This window comes from Phodopus roborovskii, unplaced genomic scaffold (assembly GCF_943737965.1).
Source record: "Phodopus roborovskii unplaced genomic scaffold, PHOROB, whole genome shotgun sequence".
Lineage (NCBI taxonomy): Eukaryota > Metazoa > Chordata > Mammalia > Rodentia > Cricetidae > Phodopus > Phodopus roborovskii.
Window position 1 is genome coordinate 36,864,752 of NW_026126410.1, and position 17,193 is coordinate 36,881,944.

At 46.3% G+C, this 17,193-nt stretch overlaps 1 protein-coding gene across 4 annotated transcripts in view; it reads right to left on the minus strand.

Moving 5' to 3' along the window:
• The window catches only part of Trio (trio Rho guanine nucleotide exchange factor), a 284,459-nt gene that overhangs the window by 60,091 nt on the left and 207,175 nt on the right, over window positions 1-17,193 (minus strand). For all 4 annotated transcript variants that reach the window (XM_051182600.1, XM_051182598.1, XM_051182601.1 and 1 more), the window contains exon 34: window positions 11,412-11,655. In XM_051182600.1, the coding sequence (XP_051038557.1) occupies window positions 11,412-11,655 (244 nt within the window). The remainder of the gene's footprint in view (window positions 1-11,411; window positions 11,656-17,193) is intronic.

Genomic DNA, 17,193 nt, shown 5'->3' on the forward strand with positions numbered 1-17,193 from the left:
TTTATGGGCATTCAGGCCCCTGCAACAGCGAGCCAAAAACCCGGCAGGCCCCCTTTCACTGCTTTATTTACTATCTTTCAAAAACGATTTGAGTTTTCCTTTCTTTAACAAACCGTTCAGAATCTCCTTTTTATGTCAAGTCATTCCCTGGTGCCTCAGCATGGTGTGTTATCTGCAAGATGACAGACTCTTAAAATAAAAAAGGTGACCCTGCCCCCACCCCGACCCCCAGAATTTAGAGCAACTGGTACTGCTGATACCTCCATTCTGTGACAGCTCAGAACTCGAGGTTACATCACACACTCACAGGGACAGGCCCTGAAATTGAATCCTCTAGCTCTTTATAGAGGAAGAGAGACCATGGGGTGAGGTTTCAGAACAGGCCAGGCCAGGCCCTTTACCTCCTGCAGACACATAAGGAAAGCAATCTTCCCACACTCATGAGTGGCTTGTGAGCAGATTCTGTGACTAACCAGGGGGGACAGGAAGAGGAGGCACCGAGAGGAGAAACATTTCCTGTAAGGGGCCTCTTTAGGTAGCGCTCGGCTTTTAGAATGGTCATGTCATAATTCAGATAACTGATCATTTTGGGTGGCTGTGGAAGGGCCCTGCCTTTTAGGAGTGCACAGCCATGGGGGTGGGGGGCAAGTCTTGGGTATAGTGGACTTCACACACCAGCTTTGGGCAGCCGACTTTGCCTCCAAAGGTTTCAGTTATCTCTTGGATTAAAGCTTCAAAGAGACTGCTCCTGCTCCTAAAAACCCATTGTATATCAGGCACTGAGCTTGTTTACGTTAGTTAACTTCGCTATGCTTCCATTTCTCCCCTCCCCATCTTTCATGCACGCATGCACACACGTACGCACACTCTCAAGCCACAGAGATTACTCTTCAGGATGAAATGTAAAAACAGCCGTGCAGTGCCTGGCACTTTAAATTCCCAGTTTGTCCTCCCCCACCCCATCTCTGTTTTTACTGTTAATTTTCTAAGGCTCCAAAAGCCCACCTGTGACAGCCTGAAATGTGTCTCAAATCCTTATGCTCAAGTTATAAACACCGTATCCCGGAATGAGACAGTTTCCAAGATGATCAAAGCAAGGTCTGTGTGTAGGGTAATCCACATCTAGTCTGACAGCATTGGAACAGGGACATTTAGATGCAGACACGGCAGGGGTGTGTGTGTATACAAGGAGGCCAGGGAGGGAGGTTGCCTGTAAGCCGGTGCCTGAGGTGTCAGAGGGAGTCAGTCTGCTAACCCCTTATCTAGACTCCCACCTCTACAACTGGCTTTCAAGGGAATAGACTTCTGTCAGAGCCAATGGCTTGGACCTCTGTGATGGCAGCTTAGTGGATGAACACTCTCTTCTCCTGACATGTGTTTTCATAACAGACACGGTCTGTTTGTTACAAGCAGTTTCCAGTCACTTGCCCCCAAGCACATCTAGTAGAGGCTCAGTCAGGTGTCGACCTAGTCTCATAAAAAAAAAAAAAAAAAAAAAAAAAAACTTTTCATAGTTTCAGTGACTCCCCTGCCCCATTTTCTAGAGAGAATAAAGGAACATTTTAAGACTTAACTCTTTTCTTCTAGATAGAAAACATTTCAGAAATAAAACACAACGTATAACTCAGTCTATTTCTACAGTACTGTTTACCACATATACCTAAATACCTTTTTATTTTTCTCCTTTTAACTTACACTCTTGGTGCTTTTTCAGCAACTATAAATGAATCTGTATCTATCCCCCACCCTGACTCCTCTGTAGCTGGACTCTGTTGCTTTTTCATGAGTAGTGCTCTAAGCATACAGGGACCCATGTTTACAGAGGCACATATCGACCTCTCAAGCATGGGTAATCCAACATGCCGATCACTGGATTCATGGGAATACATATTTATAAATTACAGGAATAGAATTGATGGGCTAAAAGGAGAAATAAAGTTTTGGAGAAAAATAAAATATTTGAGCGATTCATAAGTTAATCAGGTAAGCACAAGCCTCAGTAGAGCCTGCTAGGAAGTGGCATTTACTTAAATATAATTTTTACTTCCATAAAATCCATAAGATTTGATATATACTAAGCCCTTTGAATCCTCTATATTCCATTTTATCCACCTGGGGGAGGGGAGTAATTCCTTAAAATCATCCATGTAGACTGAATCATGAATCTGTCCCAGTGTTTGTCCATCAGGTGGGCTTCTGATAGATCTTCCGAGAGGCCAGGCATCTATATGGAAGTGTTTATGTTAATCTCTCCAAAGTGTTTACATCTTTATTATGGATTTAATGGAAGTGGTGCAAACTAGGGATCTCCCTTGCAGAATAAATGGCAATAGTTTACAGAGTGTGGATGTCCTGCCTGTTCTCAAAGTGTGTAGAAAAGCAGCTTCTTGGCTCTCCAAACTTTACAGAGTTATAGATGTTCCTACATGATGACATGAGTCAAACCACTTTTCACACACAGGGCCCTTGCCGGACAACTCTTCTGTGGTCTCAACAGTCTCCTGTCTCCTTCCTTTAGAGTCCCTCAGCTATCCGTAGGATTCAGTTTCTCAAGTCTAACATCAAGCCCCGCCCCCCAACACCCTCTGTGTCTATTGATGGATTCTGGGGGGGACGTAAGGGGTATGGGAGGCTGGGTCCAAAGGGCAGACCTTTGCCCTCTGCTCCTCCTGTGTTCTGTATGGACTCCAGGGGAACTGTGTGGGTGTCTACCGAGGTCTTTTCTTAGCAGAGCATCCCACTGTGGGCTGATCAACAGATTCCAGAACACTCCAGGAAGCATGACCATTCCACACTGCTGACTACTCAAGGTCACGATTTCCCCAAAACTTCCAAATCAAGCATGGGATAAGGACAGAGTGTTTATTATTTGAAGGGCTTTTCAAGCAACCATCTCTGGCAGCACTCTCTATTCTCAGTTGTCTGGGAGTAGACCTGAGCTTGCCTGCTCCTGCTTTCCCATGAATGCACAACTGTGGATTTACCAGGAACAAATACTATGATTTTGTTCTAAGATGCAGGCTTGCTTTCTAATAGTTCAAAATAACTGGATGGTTTCAGCTGCATTATCCCCTCTCTGTGCACTTCAAAGCTATTGTGTACAGGGAGTTACTCTAGGACCCCAACCTGAATATCCTCTCATACCGCCATGAACACCGGGGCACATAATCTAGTCAGCCAGACCCACCCCTGAAGCTTGAGTATAGTCCATCAAATACTTTCAGAGATGCACCAGGAGTGAAGGCAAGCCCAAGGAAACAGACAATGGGTGCACTATACTGCCAGCTACATACCTGATGAAACCTGAAGAAAAAGTAAACTGAATGTGGAAAGTTCTTACCAAAGGCATCCTCTGAGTCTTGACAGTTTTTAAGTGCTAGAATATACACCTTTAAGGAGGACCCTCATTTGACTAGTTAACTGTACTTCGATGTCTATGCAATGGCAGAAATGAGGGATTTTTAAAGTCCATCTTCCAGAAACTGAGAAGTGGGAGTAGGTCCCAAAGGCCCAGTGCCTGCCACGTTTGCCCACCAGTTTCTATTTGTTTCCCCTAATTCCAGCACCATGGCTCCCTACCCCCTTAAATAAAGACAGGGTATTGTTAGGTGGACCAGGCTGGCCTTCAACTCTGCCTCCTGAGTGCTGGGATTACAGGTGTGCATCACTGTGCCCATTAAGCCATGGCCATTTGAAGCAGGTGTGGGAAGATGGTTTCCCACTCACTGTTTATGCCTTGGCGATATCTATTTCTGTGATGACCTAATCTGGATACTGTCAATGCCTGTTCCTATTTTGAGAAGAACTTCAATGTAAAGCTGCAATGGGAAAAGGCTGCCAATATGAAGCTCTCTGCGGGATAATAGCCGCTTGTGTGGCTCTGTAATTATAGCTCCGAGAAAAAAAACTCTCCTTAATCACAGGTCTGGGACTGATTGCTCGGTCTTGGATATGCAGGGCTCAGGGACGATGTTTTTAATTCTTGTTGCCACTCTATGTTCTTCAGGTTTTCTTCCCACAGGGATTTACATTAGCAGCTGTTCAAACAGAGTACAGGGGCTCTTTCCAAGTGAACTGAAAAGCTGCACACAGATCTCCTGGTGTATGTATTTTTAAGACTATGTGGGCAGGTATGGTTTGAAATGCCTGTGCATTAGTGAACCCAGGGTGTTCTCTGATGGCTGTGACCACGTGGTAAGATGCAAACGCATGAACACACTGGAGTCATTTGTTAGTGTCACTAAAACTCTGATACCCTACACTTTTTGGAACCATTTTGGGTCATTTAAAAGTCACAAGTTATTTCTGTCTCATCTGAGATAGGAAGCTTACAAGTCACCTTCTGGGCGGGTGACTGGAAGCAAATCTTGGAGATATCATTGAGGACATGCTTGAGGGTCAGGCTTGGGGGTACTGGTAGCCACACATGCCCATCCCTGCTTGAGGAGCTGCTCCCAGGAAGAAGTTTGGAGTTCGGTCTACGCTCTAAGTCATTCTTAGGCCAGAGGAAGCTCCAGAAATGGATCTGAGCTTAGTGCCCTAGGTGCAGCCTGGACTGGACATGTGCTACTGAGGTCCTTGGTGCTGGACAACCATCCACATCTTAAATCTACTATTTTGTGGGGGGGGGGGCAGGACCAGAGCTCTGCAGCAGGGGTGAGGGGTGCGGGGAGTGGGGGTGGGCAAGTGTGCGTCCACCATCTATACTGTGACCAGAAGGGCAGAGGCTGTCCAGAGGACTGGGAATGTGGTTTGCATGGAGTGCAGAAGTCTTTGTTACTGCTTGTTCTCCAAGGGAAAAACACATTGGCATGCGTGCCCTTTGTTCCAGTGTCAGATGGGAGTACAGACAGCTTGGGTGGGTGTGGCTTCCCTGGTACAGACATACCTGGTGACCTTATGAAGTTCCCATCCCCCATCTGTGGACTTCAGGGAAGGTCTTGCCCCTGGGTCTCATCTGTACAACATGGGGTAGTGGGGAGGGTGTGGGAGTGAAAGGGAGACCTGGCCTCGTCCTAAATCCACAAGTCCTCAGGCACAGCCATGACCTCACCTCATCTGTCCAGACATTAGTTAGGGTGAGGGCAGGGATGACTTGCGGAAAGTAGCTATGGAGGATGGGAGGGCCCTTAGACACACTGTAATTTGCACCTCAGTGGAAACACACCCTTACTTCATGTTGACATAGTGGTTCCACTTGTTGTCACAATCAGAATTAGTTGTGGAGATCACAGGTCCAGCACCAGACCTGGACCATCCACCTGAAGAAACTACAAGTCATTTCAGGAGCAGCCCCTGAGAATGGCATCCATTTCTTTCAATTGCAAGTGATGGCCCCAGTAAATAAATCTGTAAAGTGTACAATGTTAAAGTTAAAAAAAGAACTTGACCAGTGGAATTACAAAGGAAGTTACTTGTCTGTCTCTTTACACCCTGCTGGGTGTCTGTGCCAGATGGGGAATCCCAGGAGTAGAGCTCAAGGTGACACTCTTCTGTGACCCACCTTACAAGGTGACTGTGCATTTTCGGTTGATGGTTACCTTTCAGCACGGGATGCACTGTGAGCTTTCCTGCTCTTTATCACTCCACTATTTGTTTGTAGTTCTGTCTGCTGTAATGTTTCAAGCCTAGCCTGACACCCACAGCCATCACTCACTAAAATCTGTCTAAAGATTTCCCAGTGAGCTCCTCTACTAGTGTCTCTGTCTTTGGTCATCATCAGAGTTTTAAAACTGCAGTTCTTTTTAGGCTGTTCCAATGTGCTGAAACTCTTCTGAATTAGATCAAGATTTATTCTGTTGAACCTCCCTTCCACATAACCACTGGGCAAATGGCTTTCTCCTTGAGGCTTTTCCAAAAAATTTTTGATTGAGGAGATGAGACCGGTAGTGATGTCTGGGGTGAGCAGCAGGGGAAGGCTCTCCTCTGTTATGTGATACATTGCACCAAGGGGACAGGGTCTGTGGGTGAACATATTTATGTTGGAAATACAAAGGTTTTGTGGGACATGTTAGGGGGCCAGAAAAATGGGATTTTATTCTATTGTCAATAGAAAGCTACTGAAATTTCAACAGGGGCTGTGCCATGGGATTTTTATACAAGGTGCAGGGGGAATAGGCAAGAAGCAAGGCTGGGGTATCAGGTGTCTAGAGGCAATGGCAGAGATGGAGAAAAGAGAATGTATTTGAAATATATTATTGACAGAAAACCAGTAAGACAGAGATGACATTCTCAAAAAGTTAAAGGTGGGATTAATATATCCCTTTATTTATACCTGCAGCTGCAACAAAGTTATCTTAAAATGAGTACTTAATGACAGCGTACTTCATGATCAAGGTGCTGGCAAACACCATATTTGGTGAGCATCTGCTCCTCAGGGATGATGCCTGTGTTCTCATTTGGTGGAAGGGCAAAAGGGGTCACTATGGCTCCTTCATAAGGATACTGATTCTGCTCCCAAGAGCTCTGCCCTTGTGCCCCACCTGTAAAGGCCAATGCATTGGGGATTAGAGCCCAACAAATGCCTTGTGGAAAGACACTGTTCAGCAGCTCGAGGTCCAGTAATCCCACTGGACACCCACAGTCCTCACAGTAAGGACTCAAGCAGGTATGGAGATGCCCTTGTGGACAGCGTGTGCATCAAAGTGATGCAGACATGCAGAGGGGAAGGTCAGCTGGAAGTAAGGCTATTCAGAAACACTATGGAATGGGATAAACCCTAAACATATTATACTACATAAAGTAAGCCAGGCCCCAAAGGACTGAAAGTAACAGGTGGTTGCCAGTACCTGGCAAGGAGAGAAAATGATTGGGGGTCCTTGGGGGTAGAGTGAATCAGGTTTGTAAGGTGAAAGGGGTTATGGATAGAGCACAAGGCTGTGAAGGCACTCATGCACAGAACTGTAAACTCAAAAATGACTACAGGTCATGTCAACGTTACATGTCGTTTACGAGAGATCATGCGGGACATGAGGAAGATAGCTGCTGCTATGTGTCCATGTCACCAGTTAGCAAATGGAGAGGCACTAGGAGAGGGAACTTGGGTCGTTTAGATTTGAACAGGTTAGTGGGACCAACAACAAAGAAGTGAAACCATCAATAAGAGGGTGGACTTGGAGAGAGGAGAGAATGCAGTCCAGGTGGGAAACTACATTTCAGGCCACCTTAAATAAAAGGAGACTTCCTTACTTTCAGTCTGGATTAAAGAAGGGCCACCCGATACTGATGACAGCCACACGTCACTGCGTTTAGGTGGGGATCCTGTGCTTTCTCACCAATGTGGACCCGCCCAGGTCTCCACAGGTTCTGTGGTTAGGCCAGAGGCCACAGGCAGTTGCTTTGATACATGATTTGCTGTGGTAATGGGTAGATGCTGAGTTACAGCCTCTAGTTTACAGCCTCAGTCACCAGACAAGGGCTTTTGTTTCTCTTGTTTGTGTTCCTTATTTTTCTCTTCCAAAGGAGAGGGGGAAACTGCTATAATTATAAACACCTTGAGAGATGTAGCTGATTTTCCCAAGTAGGTGCTTTTGTTTTCTTTCTTCTTTAGAGACATCAAAGCACTACCAGAAAGTCGACCTGTCATCTCATTATGGGCTGGCCTAAGGAGAAGATGTAAGATTTGAATTGGCTTTATTCAGAAAAACTTTCTAAGAAACATAAACTAATGATGGCAGCGCTAGCAAGCACAGTAAGACCAAGCCTATGGATCCCATGGATGCAAAATCAGCAGGGAAGTGGTCAGAATCCAGGGCTCCCAGCAGGAGGAGGCACCCGTGAGCACTCCCCACCAAAGCTAGAGCCACAGGGCCACTCAGTCCCCACAGGTCTTCTCCCAAAGCCCCACTTTTGGTGAAACAGTTGTGCGGGGGCTGAGGGGGACTTTCCAAATTCAGCTTCTTATTCTATACACCATGTTGTATGGCAGTGGGCTGTGGGCAGTGGGAGAGCAGCGCTGGGGGGGGGGTTCGTGCCTAGATACAGGCTGTCTAGGTGGTATCCCAGATGCAGTGAACTGGTGAGCGCCATGGAAGGACTTCCCAAGAGTATCCTGACACAAATTTACATTTTATCAGGATACAGCAATAAACTAACAATAGTAACAAACTTACACTCTGTATTGCAGATATGGAAGTCAGTGATAATAACTTGCCTGAGCCACACAGGCAACACCATGTTTTCCTACAAATCCTCAATTTTTCAAACCCAACCCTGGGGTTTGCAGCCCTCCCATAGCAGTGAAATGCACCAGAATCTTCCTGGTCATGAAAAAACAAAGTGCTTCTGAGGATTCAGGCATGTAATACCCGATACTCACTCAGTAGGCTGAGGCAGGAGGATGGCCTGCCTGGGTTACAGAGTAAAGGTGAGTAACTTGAGAGACCAAGGGGTGGAAAGATGTAGTGAGAAAGGACCTGTCCCTGTCACAAAATAAAAAGTAAAATAGTAGACTGGGGTAGAGCCAGTAGATCACTTGCCTAGCTCTCACCAGTCCTGGATTCAATCCTAATGCCACATAAAATAACTGAATGAATGAATACGTAAGAACAGCCTAGGTGGAGGTGTTACAAGGCAAGGAGGATACTCTGAGATGGTCTCATAGGAAATACAGACATTTCTGATACTGTTACTTCAGTGACCAGTAACAGAAGCTGTGCAAGCTGAGACACTAGGAAAGAAAGATCACCAGGGTTTCTTTACTGGAGCCTAGCAGAGATTACCCAACACCTACTTCCAGTTAGTCAAAGCCTGTTCCCAAGGGAATAAGGCCACTGGTGGTGCTCATTGTGAGGTGTACCTGTATATGCTGGGAGCAAAAGCAGGGCCCTCTGCACCAAGGCCAGCCCCAGATGCCGAAGTCACAGCAGTCTGCACAGACCACAGACAGATAAGCCTGGCCAAGCATGGATTTGCTGAAGCCACATTCTATTTTAGTCCAGGCACTGTCTGCTGAGTTGGTGACTAAGATGCTATGAAGAATGGCAGCCGGACCCGGGTAATGTCAACACCCCAGGCAATCTGTCTGTCTGCAGAGGATAGCAGAAATGCAATTTTCCAAAATAATTTCCCCTGCCCCCATGCACACACAGGGGAAAGCTTTCTCGATGGGGCAATGTTCACAGTAGGGTCTAGTTTCAGACTCAAAAACATCTTGAAATGCAAACCATTTTTAAGTTGATTGTATGCAAGCTGCACCTTTATCTTCCTAAAATCAACATATAGATAGATACACATATGTCTTGAGACAGGACACCTGGCTGTCATTAATCCCAGGCATTCTCTCTGTCCAACAGAGTTCCCAGGTTAGTCAAGCTGCAGGGCTACCAAGCGAGGCCCAGCTCTGTTCACAGTGAATGGGGAGATCACCCCAGATGATCTGGGCAGCTCACGGGAATCCCCAATGGCCACAGAGCTATACTCATAAAGTGTATGGAAAGCTAAGCTGTTTGGACATGGAGTAACAAAATAAAAAGCTGCCAAGACCAGGACTAGAAAGCAACTTGCTTCTCCTTCCTGCCTGGAAGGTCAGAGTGCTAAGTCTCAGATGGTGTTTCAGAAGCTTGACATCATAGAACACATTCAGGCAGAAAAACAAAATGGCCACTTAAAAACAAGTACAAAAAGAAAAAACAAACCAAAACAAAAACCAAAACCAAACCAAAACAAACACACACACACACACACAAAAACAAGTTTTCAGGACAAAGTCAGGTGCGTTGAGTACAGAGGGTTCTTCCCCTCCCCTCTCCCCTCAGTAAGCCGTAGTTGTGGACACCAGGAAGTAAAGAGCACAGGGCAGGAAAGGCACAGTCTTCTAGTACAAGAGCATGTTCAAATTCACCAGGGCTCCTCAGGGAGACACAGAAACTTTATTTCCAATCCAAACTCAAGGACTAAAATGATCAGGTAGCCTGAAGCCAGCTGTGGGCTAGGAGGAGAATGGTTTAATGTCAGGGGACTTTCTTCCTGAACCCTAGCTCCAGGTTAGAGAGGCCCACGATGCTCTAAACCTGAAGTGTCCCCCACAGCTGAAAAACGATCCCTGGCTTTTTCTTAGTCTCATTCATCCTGTTTCTCACTAAGTGACCTTGAGTTCACATCGGGACCCTGGGGATCCAGAGCTTGGTGGTAACAAGGGAGCTGGGCTGACTGCAGTGTCCTGTGTAAGTTTCATTCAGCTCAAAGGACTGAAACCACAGCAGCTGGAGGACTGTCAGGGTGGACATGAGGAGAGCATGGAGGAAGCTGCTAGAATATTCTACAATTAGTGGAAAAGAAACTGAACACAGCAGAGTGGAACGATGTTCACTCAGAAAAGTAAAGGCAGAGACATTCTCCAAAGCAGAAAGAACTACCCATTTTCCAGATGTGTACAACAGACTGACAGGGGCCATGATGCCCTCCGCACACTCAGATGGGCTGCAAAACCACACTGCTTCCTCCAGGGCAGGCAGTCTCTAGAAACTTCTCACCAAGATGAACAAGTAAGCTAGCTACACTGAACGGGCACACAGCATGAGCTAGGTCTGTTGTCTGAACTTCCTAGTAGCCACATTGGAGAAAATAAAAAGATGCTAATTTAAACAACACAGTTTGTTTGCCACCTCTGTGGCATATGTCATTTCAACATGTAGAGTCTTTTCTATAAAACCCTAGCATTCTTTGACATCTGCAGCACACCTCCATCAGGACAACACACTCAGCAGCCTTTAGCCCTGCAGCCTCCATGTTGGCCATGTGGGGTAAAGACCTTCACGGTCTTCACTGGAATGCTGACACCCACGTAAAAGCAGTTCTGCCCCATCTCTGAAATCTGGAGTTGCCTGGGAATGCAACACGCTCTGCAATTATTAAAACCAGGTCTCCCAAAGCCACCTCTTTGCTCAGGCACACTGAAGGCCTTCTTCACCTCTCAGGGACAGCTCCATTGTCCCCGGGCATGCTACTGTGGAGCTTGGGATAGCCCCAGACTCTCCATTTACACAACTATAAAATGGAGTGGTCAAAAAACTCCCAGGCCCAAATTTGGCCTCCAGGAATTTAACGACAGCACAGAAAGGCCATGTGAAAATCTGATTCTGAAGAGGCTGGGTTCAGTCCCACCTCCCTCACCTGGGGCTTCCCCTGCCTACTACAAGCAAACTGGAAGAAAATGGGTGCCTGCTCTTCTACATTTATGCATGGCACTGCCCCCTGAGGAGCCAACACCTCCCCTTTCCCCTCCCCCATCTGTCCTTTTTGAAGCTGACGTCCTGCCCTGTTCCACCTCATAAAACATCACAGTGTGGTAAAGGCTGGAACCCATTGCCATTGCAGAGCCTTGCAGGTACACTGACAGGAGCATCCTGTGTGCTGACCTGCCAGGCAGACAAGGCTTCACTGGGCATTCCCTTAGGCTTCCCCACGCTTACCTTTGTGGTTGAAGATTCCCTCCATCTCCATGCTACTTCTCGAGTGAGCAATGCACAGTGAGCCACAGGGTACAAGGCCTTCTGCTGCAGGAGACCTGTCAGTGGTCCGTACTAGACACCAGTCAGGCTTGTCATGAGGCCGCTCCAGAACCTCCACGGTCTGGCCACGCCGAATGGTCAGCTCGTTGCTGTTGCAAGCCGTGAAGTCATGGATCACTACTGTCAGCTCACAGCCGCCAGAAAGCTGACAGGGACAGAGAAAGAGGGACAGGTCAGCAAGCAAAACCACTGGGCCCGACAGAGCTGTGAACCTGGCTGGGAATGGCACCTTCTGCCTGAAATGTGTCAGTGGGGTTAAAGGCATTGCTGGAACCGGGCTAAGGGCATCATGTTCTGTCCTCTGCTCTGGAGCTGTCAGAGCTCTTTCTCTTAGTCCCTACATGGGGAGTTTTCTAACAGTTCACTGTCAGCCCAATGAGGTTTCTCCTGCACTTTCAAATCTTTGTCCCTAAGACATTCTAGCTCCCTCTTTAAAGATGCTATGCCCTCATCTTTAAACTTAGAACAAAGTAATAAAAAACAGTTAAAGGCTGCCAAGGGAATAATCATGAAATAGACGATAAGTGAGATGATGTTCTCCAGATTTCAAAGTGGTAAGTGAGCACTCCGCACTGCAGAGCACACATGCTCTCCGAGCATCCTGTGGGCCAGGAAGGGAGCAGTGCCAGAGAAAGGGGCACCGAAGACCCTGGACCGCTTCTCCTCAGGGCCCTCTCAGGACTTGGCTCCCTCCCTATCCCCATTGCATCCCATTTATCCCTAAGAAATCTTTATGCGTTTTTTTTCTAAATTTTTTTATTTTTATTAGTTTTCTGTGATAAACAGTGAGCATGCAGCACTCTGAGGACAGAGTGGATATCTACAACTCATACAAATCATAGCAGATTCCTACAGTGGCTTCCATGTGCCCACCTGGTCCTGTGCCCTTGGCTCTAACCCCGGCTCTGGCCTTCCCACACCTGTTTGTGTTAATCCTTCAACCCCGAGTCCCATTCTCTCTACTTACTATGCTCACCCCTCACCCCCCAATGCAAAATGCAAATTGCTAGTCATCAAGTCTTCTGTAGCACACCCATGAGTTTTATGAACACACACACACATGACCTGTGCTTGGAAAATAAGACTACAATCCTCCCTCTACTGTTAGCCCTGTATGGCTTGTATCCTAGTAGGTCAACCAGTTGGACTGTTAGCTCCTTGGGGACAGGGTTCATCAGCTCCTACTTAAGAATCCTGTGACTGGCTTTCCATCCTTAGGACATCCCCAGGTTTCATCTCCTCTGTTCTTCCCTAACCCCATATAGACTCTCTAGCTTCACCTTATGCTGGCATTCCCAAAGTGCCAGCAGCTGATGACCCCACACTCCTGATTGTTCATCCCACCAGGGAAGCTGGGACATGACTCATAACGTCCCCACTTGTGTTTCTCTTCCGGTGTTACTTTCTGGGTGATGCTTCACCAGCAAGTCACCCAACTTAAATAAATCTCCCTCTTCCTCCAGAAGTTGTTAAGAGGACTCCAGGGTGTCTTTCTAATGACTCTGTTCCACTGCAAACCCACAGTGGTTACTTCACTCGAATTTCTGCCGTGATCTACGTGGTTGCCCTGTGTATTCCCAGCTCTCTGTTCTATCCCATCACAACAATGTTATCAGGGTGACCTTTTAAAAACGTGGATCCCCCTCTTTAGAACCGTAGGTACAATTGTTTAATACAAGGCTTGAGACCCCATCTGCTTGACTGTTACTTCTGAGATGGGACCTGTGCATCCTAGGTCCACACCAGAGCCCCTTGCATCCATTTTCTCCAAGCTGCTCATCCACTATCTCTGGGAAATTGCTCCCATGTCTGCCTTAGGGCCTTTTCCTAGAACAACTTATATTTCAGTTTTGAAATGAAGTGTGTGTGTGTGTGTGTGTGTGTGTGTGTGTGTGTGTGTGTGTCTGTTTACCCTTTCCTGCAGAAAGTAGTGCCATTCTCTTGTGAATCTGTGTGTTGGGACCAAGGGCAGAGACAGTGTTGGTCACCATCACTGTTACCACAGCAGGGCCTGCAGATTACAACAAGATTTGTGGACCAATGGGTGCAAAGCCCACAGAATGCTGGGCAGGCTGTCAGAAGAGCTCTCCTGCACACTGTTCTACCCTAGCCAAGTGGTGTGTGTCTGAGGAGAAAGTCTGGGAACTCAGAGTTAAAAACATGTCTGCCAGACAAGCACAAAGGGCAGAAATAGCACAGCTCTTCCCACCACAAAGCACCAATCCAGACAAAATGAGCATCTTTACTAGGTAACAGGGAAAATTCATGACTGTTTAAGCTCCCTTCTAAATTTTTACAGACTCCTTTGTGGGAAAGCCATGATAAAATTTACATTAGTCCCTGAACAGATAAAGAAGCCATTAAAATGCCAAAACGTAGAAACCTAGCCTGGGAAAGAATTTTCCTCACAGAACCCCATGATATGGAAATGGTTAACTCCCCAACAAAGAGAAGGAATGCTTCCTTCTCGGTGAAAACAGAGCCAGCCCACGCAGCTGGACAATGAAGTCTGGCTTGCCACAGTCAGAGCTGGAGCCTCGCCCTCTGTAGGCCTTGGTGGTCCAGCCCTAGTGCTCCTGTGACTGCTGGCTGCTAGCCCTGTTGGAGAATTCTCCAGTCACAGTTCCAGGCTTCCCCAGTGGCCCTGGCTGCTCTGGGAAGGACATGCTGCACCCCAGCCCAGAGCTGGCCTCTTCCTCCTCCAGAGCCTCATCAACTTGTCAGGCAACTCAAGCAAGGGTAGTGGAGGCGGGGGAAGGATGCTCAGGAAGGGGAATTGAGCTAGACTATATTTTAGGCACTTGTGTTTTTTTTTTTTTTTTTTTTTTTTTTTTAAAGACCCTTCCAGAGTAACCAAAAAGGATTAGAAACATCTGTGTACTTGACAGAGCACAGAAACAAAAATCAACCCTGTTCTGACAAGGAATCATAAACCCTATAAAAAACATGCAAAGGTTTTCCAGAACTTAGGAAAACAGAGTGCCAGAACAATATTCAAAAAGTGCTAAAATTATCACCCCTATATTTTCATATCCGTCAGTCAATTGGCTTTTCCCATCAGAAAATATAAGGACCTACAATTAAGGTTAGGAACAAAATAGATGTTTCCCTGAAAAGAAGTGTCCTATGGCTTCTGTTTAAAGCTTTACAATTAAGTATTTAAATTTTAGTTCAAGGAGACAGCTGCTGGCTACCCCACAATAAAATGCCACAGGGCACCATGGGAGAGATCTTGCTGGGCCAGTCACTGTCATGGCTCCTAGACTTTACAGCTGGGTAGGACTATTGACAGCTTTGTCCCTTGATAGTTTGCATAGCACCTTCTTATACTATGAGAACCAGTCTTAGGGGAGGAGGCTTTTAGGTCAGACCCAGATCAATTCTTGCAAGTCCTGTGTTCAAAGTACACGGTGTCTTCAGCAATAGGGCCTTCCTTAGCTTCAAGATCTGTGGTATAGCAAAGGGCAATGGCAGTATCTTACACTGGTTATTTGAAGAGGTCTCCTAAACCCATACAAAGATATTTCTCATGCCTGGCACTGGGGTTGTGTTATATGGTCTATTCTTGGGAGGAGCATTATCATCCCACATGGCGAGACTCCACTTAAACTACACACACACACACAGGCACGCACGCACGCACACATATTTTATATCTGTGTTTTTTCATTTTATTTCATGTGTATAGGTGATTTGCCTGCATGAACTGTCTGTGTACCATGTGCATGTGGTGGCCACATAGGGCACAATAGGGCAATGGATCCCTTAAGGACTGGGACTACAGTTGTGACCACCATGTGGGTGCCAAGGATGAAATCCAGGTCTCCTAGAAGAGCAGCCAGTGCTCTTAATTGCTAAGCCACCTCTCCAGTCTCTGATTTGTGTATTTTTAAGTATCTTATAATGTTTCCCTGTGGCGTTTGAAAACATCCACAGCATTATTCATCTCTCATCTGTCCTTAAATTTTGAACTACAAACATCTCTTTAAAATGAAACTTGTTAAATTGTTAGCTGTTGCAGACATTTGTGACAATTTCTTTGAGGAAGCAATGAAAATCATTACTGATATGAAGAACTAAATTCCTAACAAGAAGGTTAGGTAACTGCATCCTGAAGTCTGCAGAGCTCTTACCCACTCCCAAGACCTGACCCGATGATGCTGACTAAGCTGACAGGGTCACTGTTTCCTTTTCATCCACCTTCTGTGGAAATCCTCACATTTTCTGTTCACTTTGCACATTTTATAGACTTCTAGCACAAGCTCCCTGGCATATTTGCTTGGTTCAAGAGTGCAACTTATCCCACAACTCACACTAACCCATGTGAAGGTCACTTCCGAAGACAGGAAGACACATGTAAAAACATCTTTCAACTTTTCACTCCTGTGGTAATGAGTGTGGAAAGAACAGCTGGCCTTAAACGGACCATAGAGATCACCAAGGATATTCTCCCCTCTCAGAGAAACTGCCCTCTGAGAGGACCACCAGGCACGCAGGATGATCTAGACCAAGGGTATGAGCAGACTCAAAGCAGGCGTCTTTTCCCTGCATTCTCCCCCGAGGAATGGAAAGTAAATACTGTAGTGTTTACACCCTTCATCTTTTAGTCTTGTGAAGCTTCAACAGTCTTTGTTGAGTTGTTATCTTTTGTTTTCCAAAGAAACTGTGTGCTGTTGCTGCCTTGTCTCAACCCATGGCCGAGACATCCATCCAGTGGATCTGGTCATGCAGTGGATCTGGCTATGCAGTGGATCTGGCTATGCAGTGGATCTGGTTATGCAGTGGGTCTGGTCATGAAGTGGATCTGGTCATGGGCTTCTTTACATTCTCACACTCCCACTTGCACACTAGAACAAGGCAGTTGTATGCTACAAGAACACAGAGTTTTAAAAGGACAACAGCCAACACCTGGTTTGAATCACCAAGCTATGCATTCTGAGGAAGTTGTACGGATAGGGCTAGAGAGAAATGGTGTGGGGAAGGTGCCCTCCTCTCGTAAATGATTCTGTTTCCAGAACGCAGGGCCTAATGTGTTAAAGATCAATTCCAGTGAATATCTGGCTGATTTTGCAAGAGCAATTCAAAGGAAAAGGCGGGGGTGGGGTGGGACGGTGTGGTATAATAAAGGCCATTCCACTAGAGAACAAAGTGTATCAAGTGTGAACAGTTGTTCTCCACAGCCCCCTACATTCAGCCATTCAGAGACTCTACAAAAGAGTTCCATGGCTTCATGCAGCTTTCATGCAGAGCAGACCAAACAAGGATTGCTTGGTTTAAGGAGATTAGAGAGTACAGCTCCACTGCAGGCTATGGACACAAAACCAAAGGCAGCCACGGGCAGCCAGAACATACCCAGAATAAATGCAGTCAAGCTGTAGGTTCTCACTGCTGCTGGGCAGCTTTACGGGGGGCTGGCAGATCCGCCCCCACCTTAACAGTATGAAGGCCAGCCTCCCTGGCTCACAAACAAACTTGGATGACAGCTTCCTTCAGGCCAAGGTCAAGGAGATGTGGTCTTGAAAACCTTCTGCTTAGGATTTAAAAACAGGCTCTGATATGGAGGGTACTCACAGGCATATGTGAAAGACACAAATGGTTTACAATAATAGGAGCCTCAGTTATAGCTTTTTAACCATGGTTTTTTAAAAAGCAAGAAAGTAAATCAGTGATAAACATTTTCAAG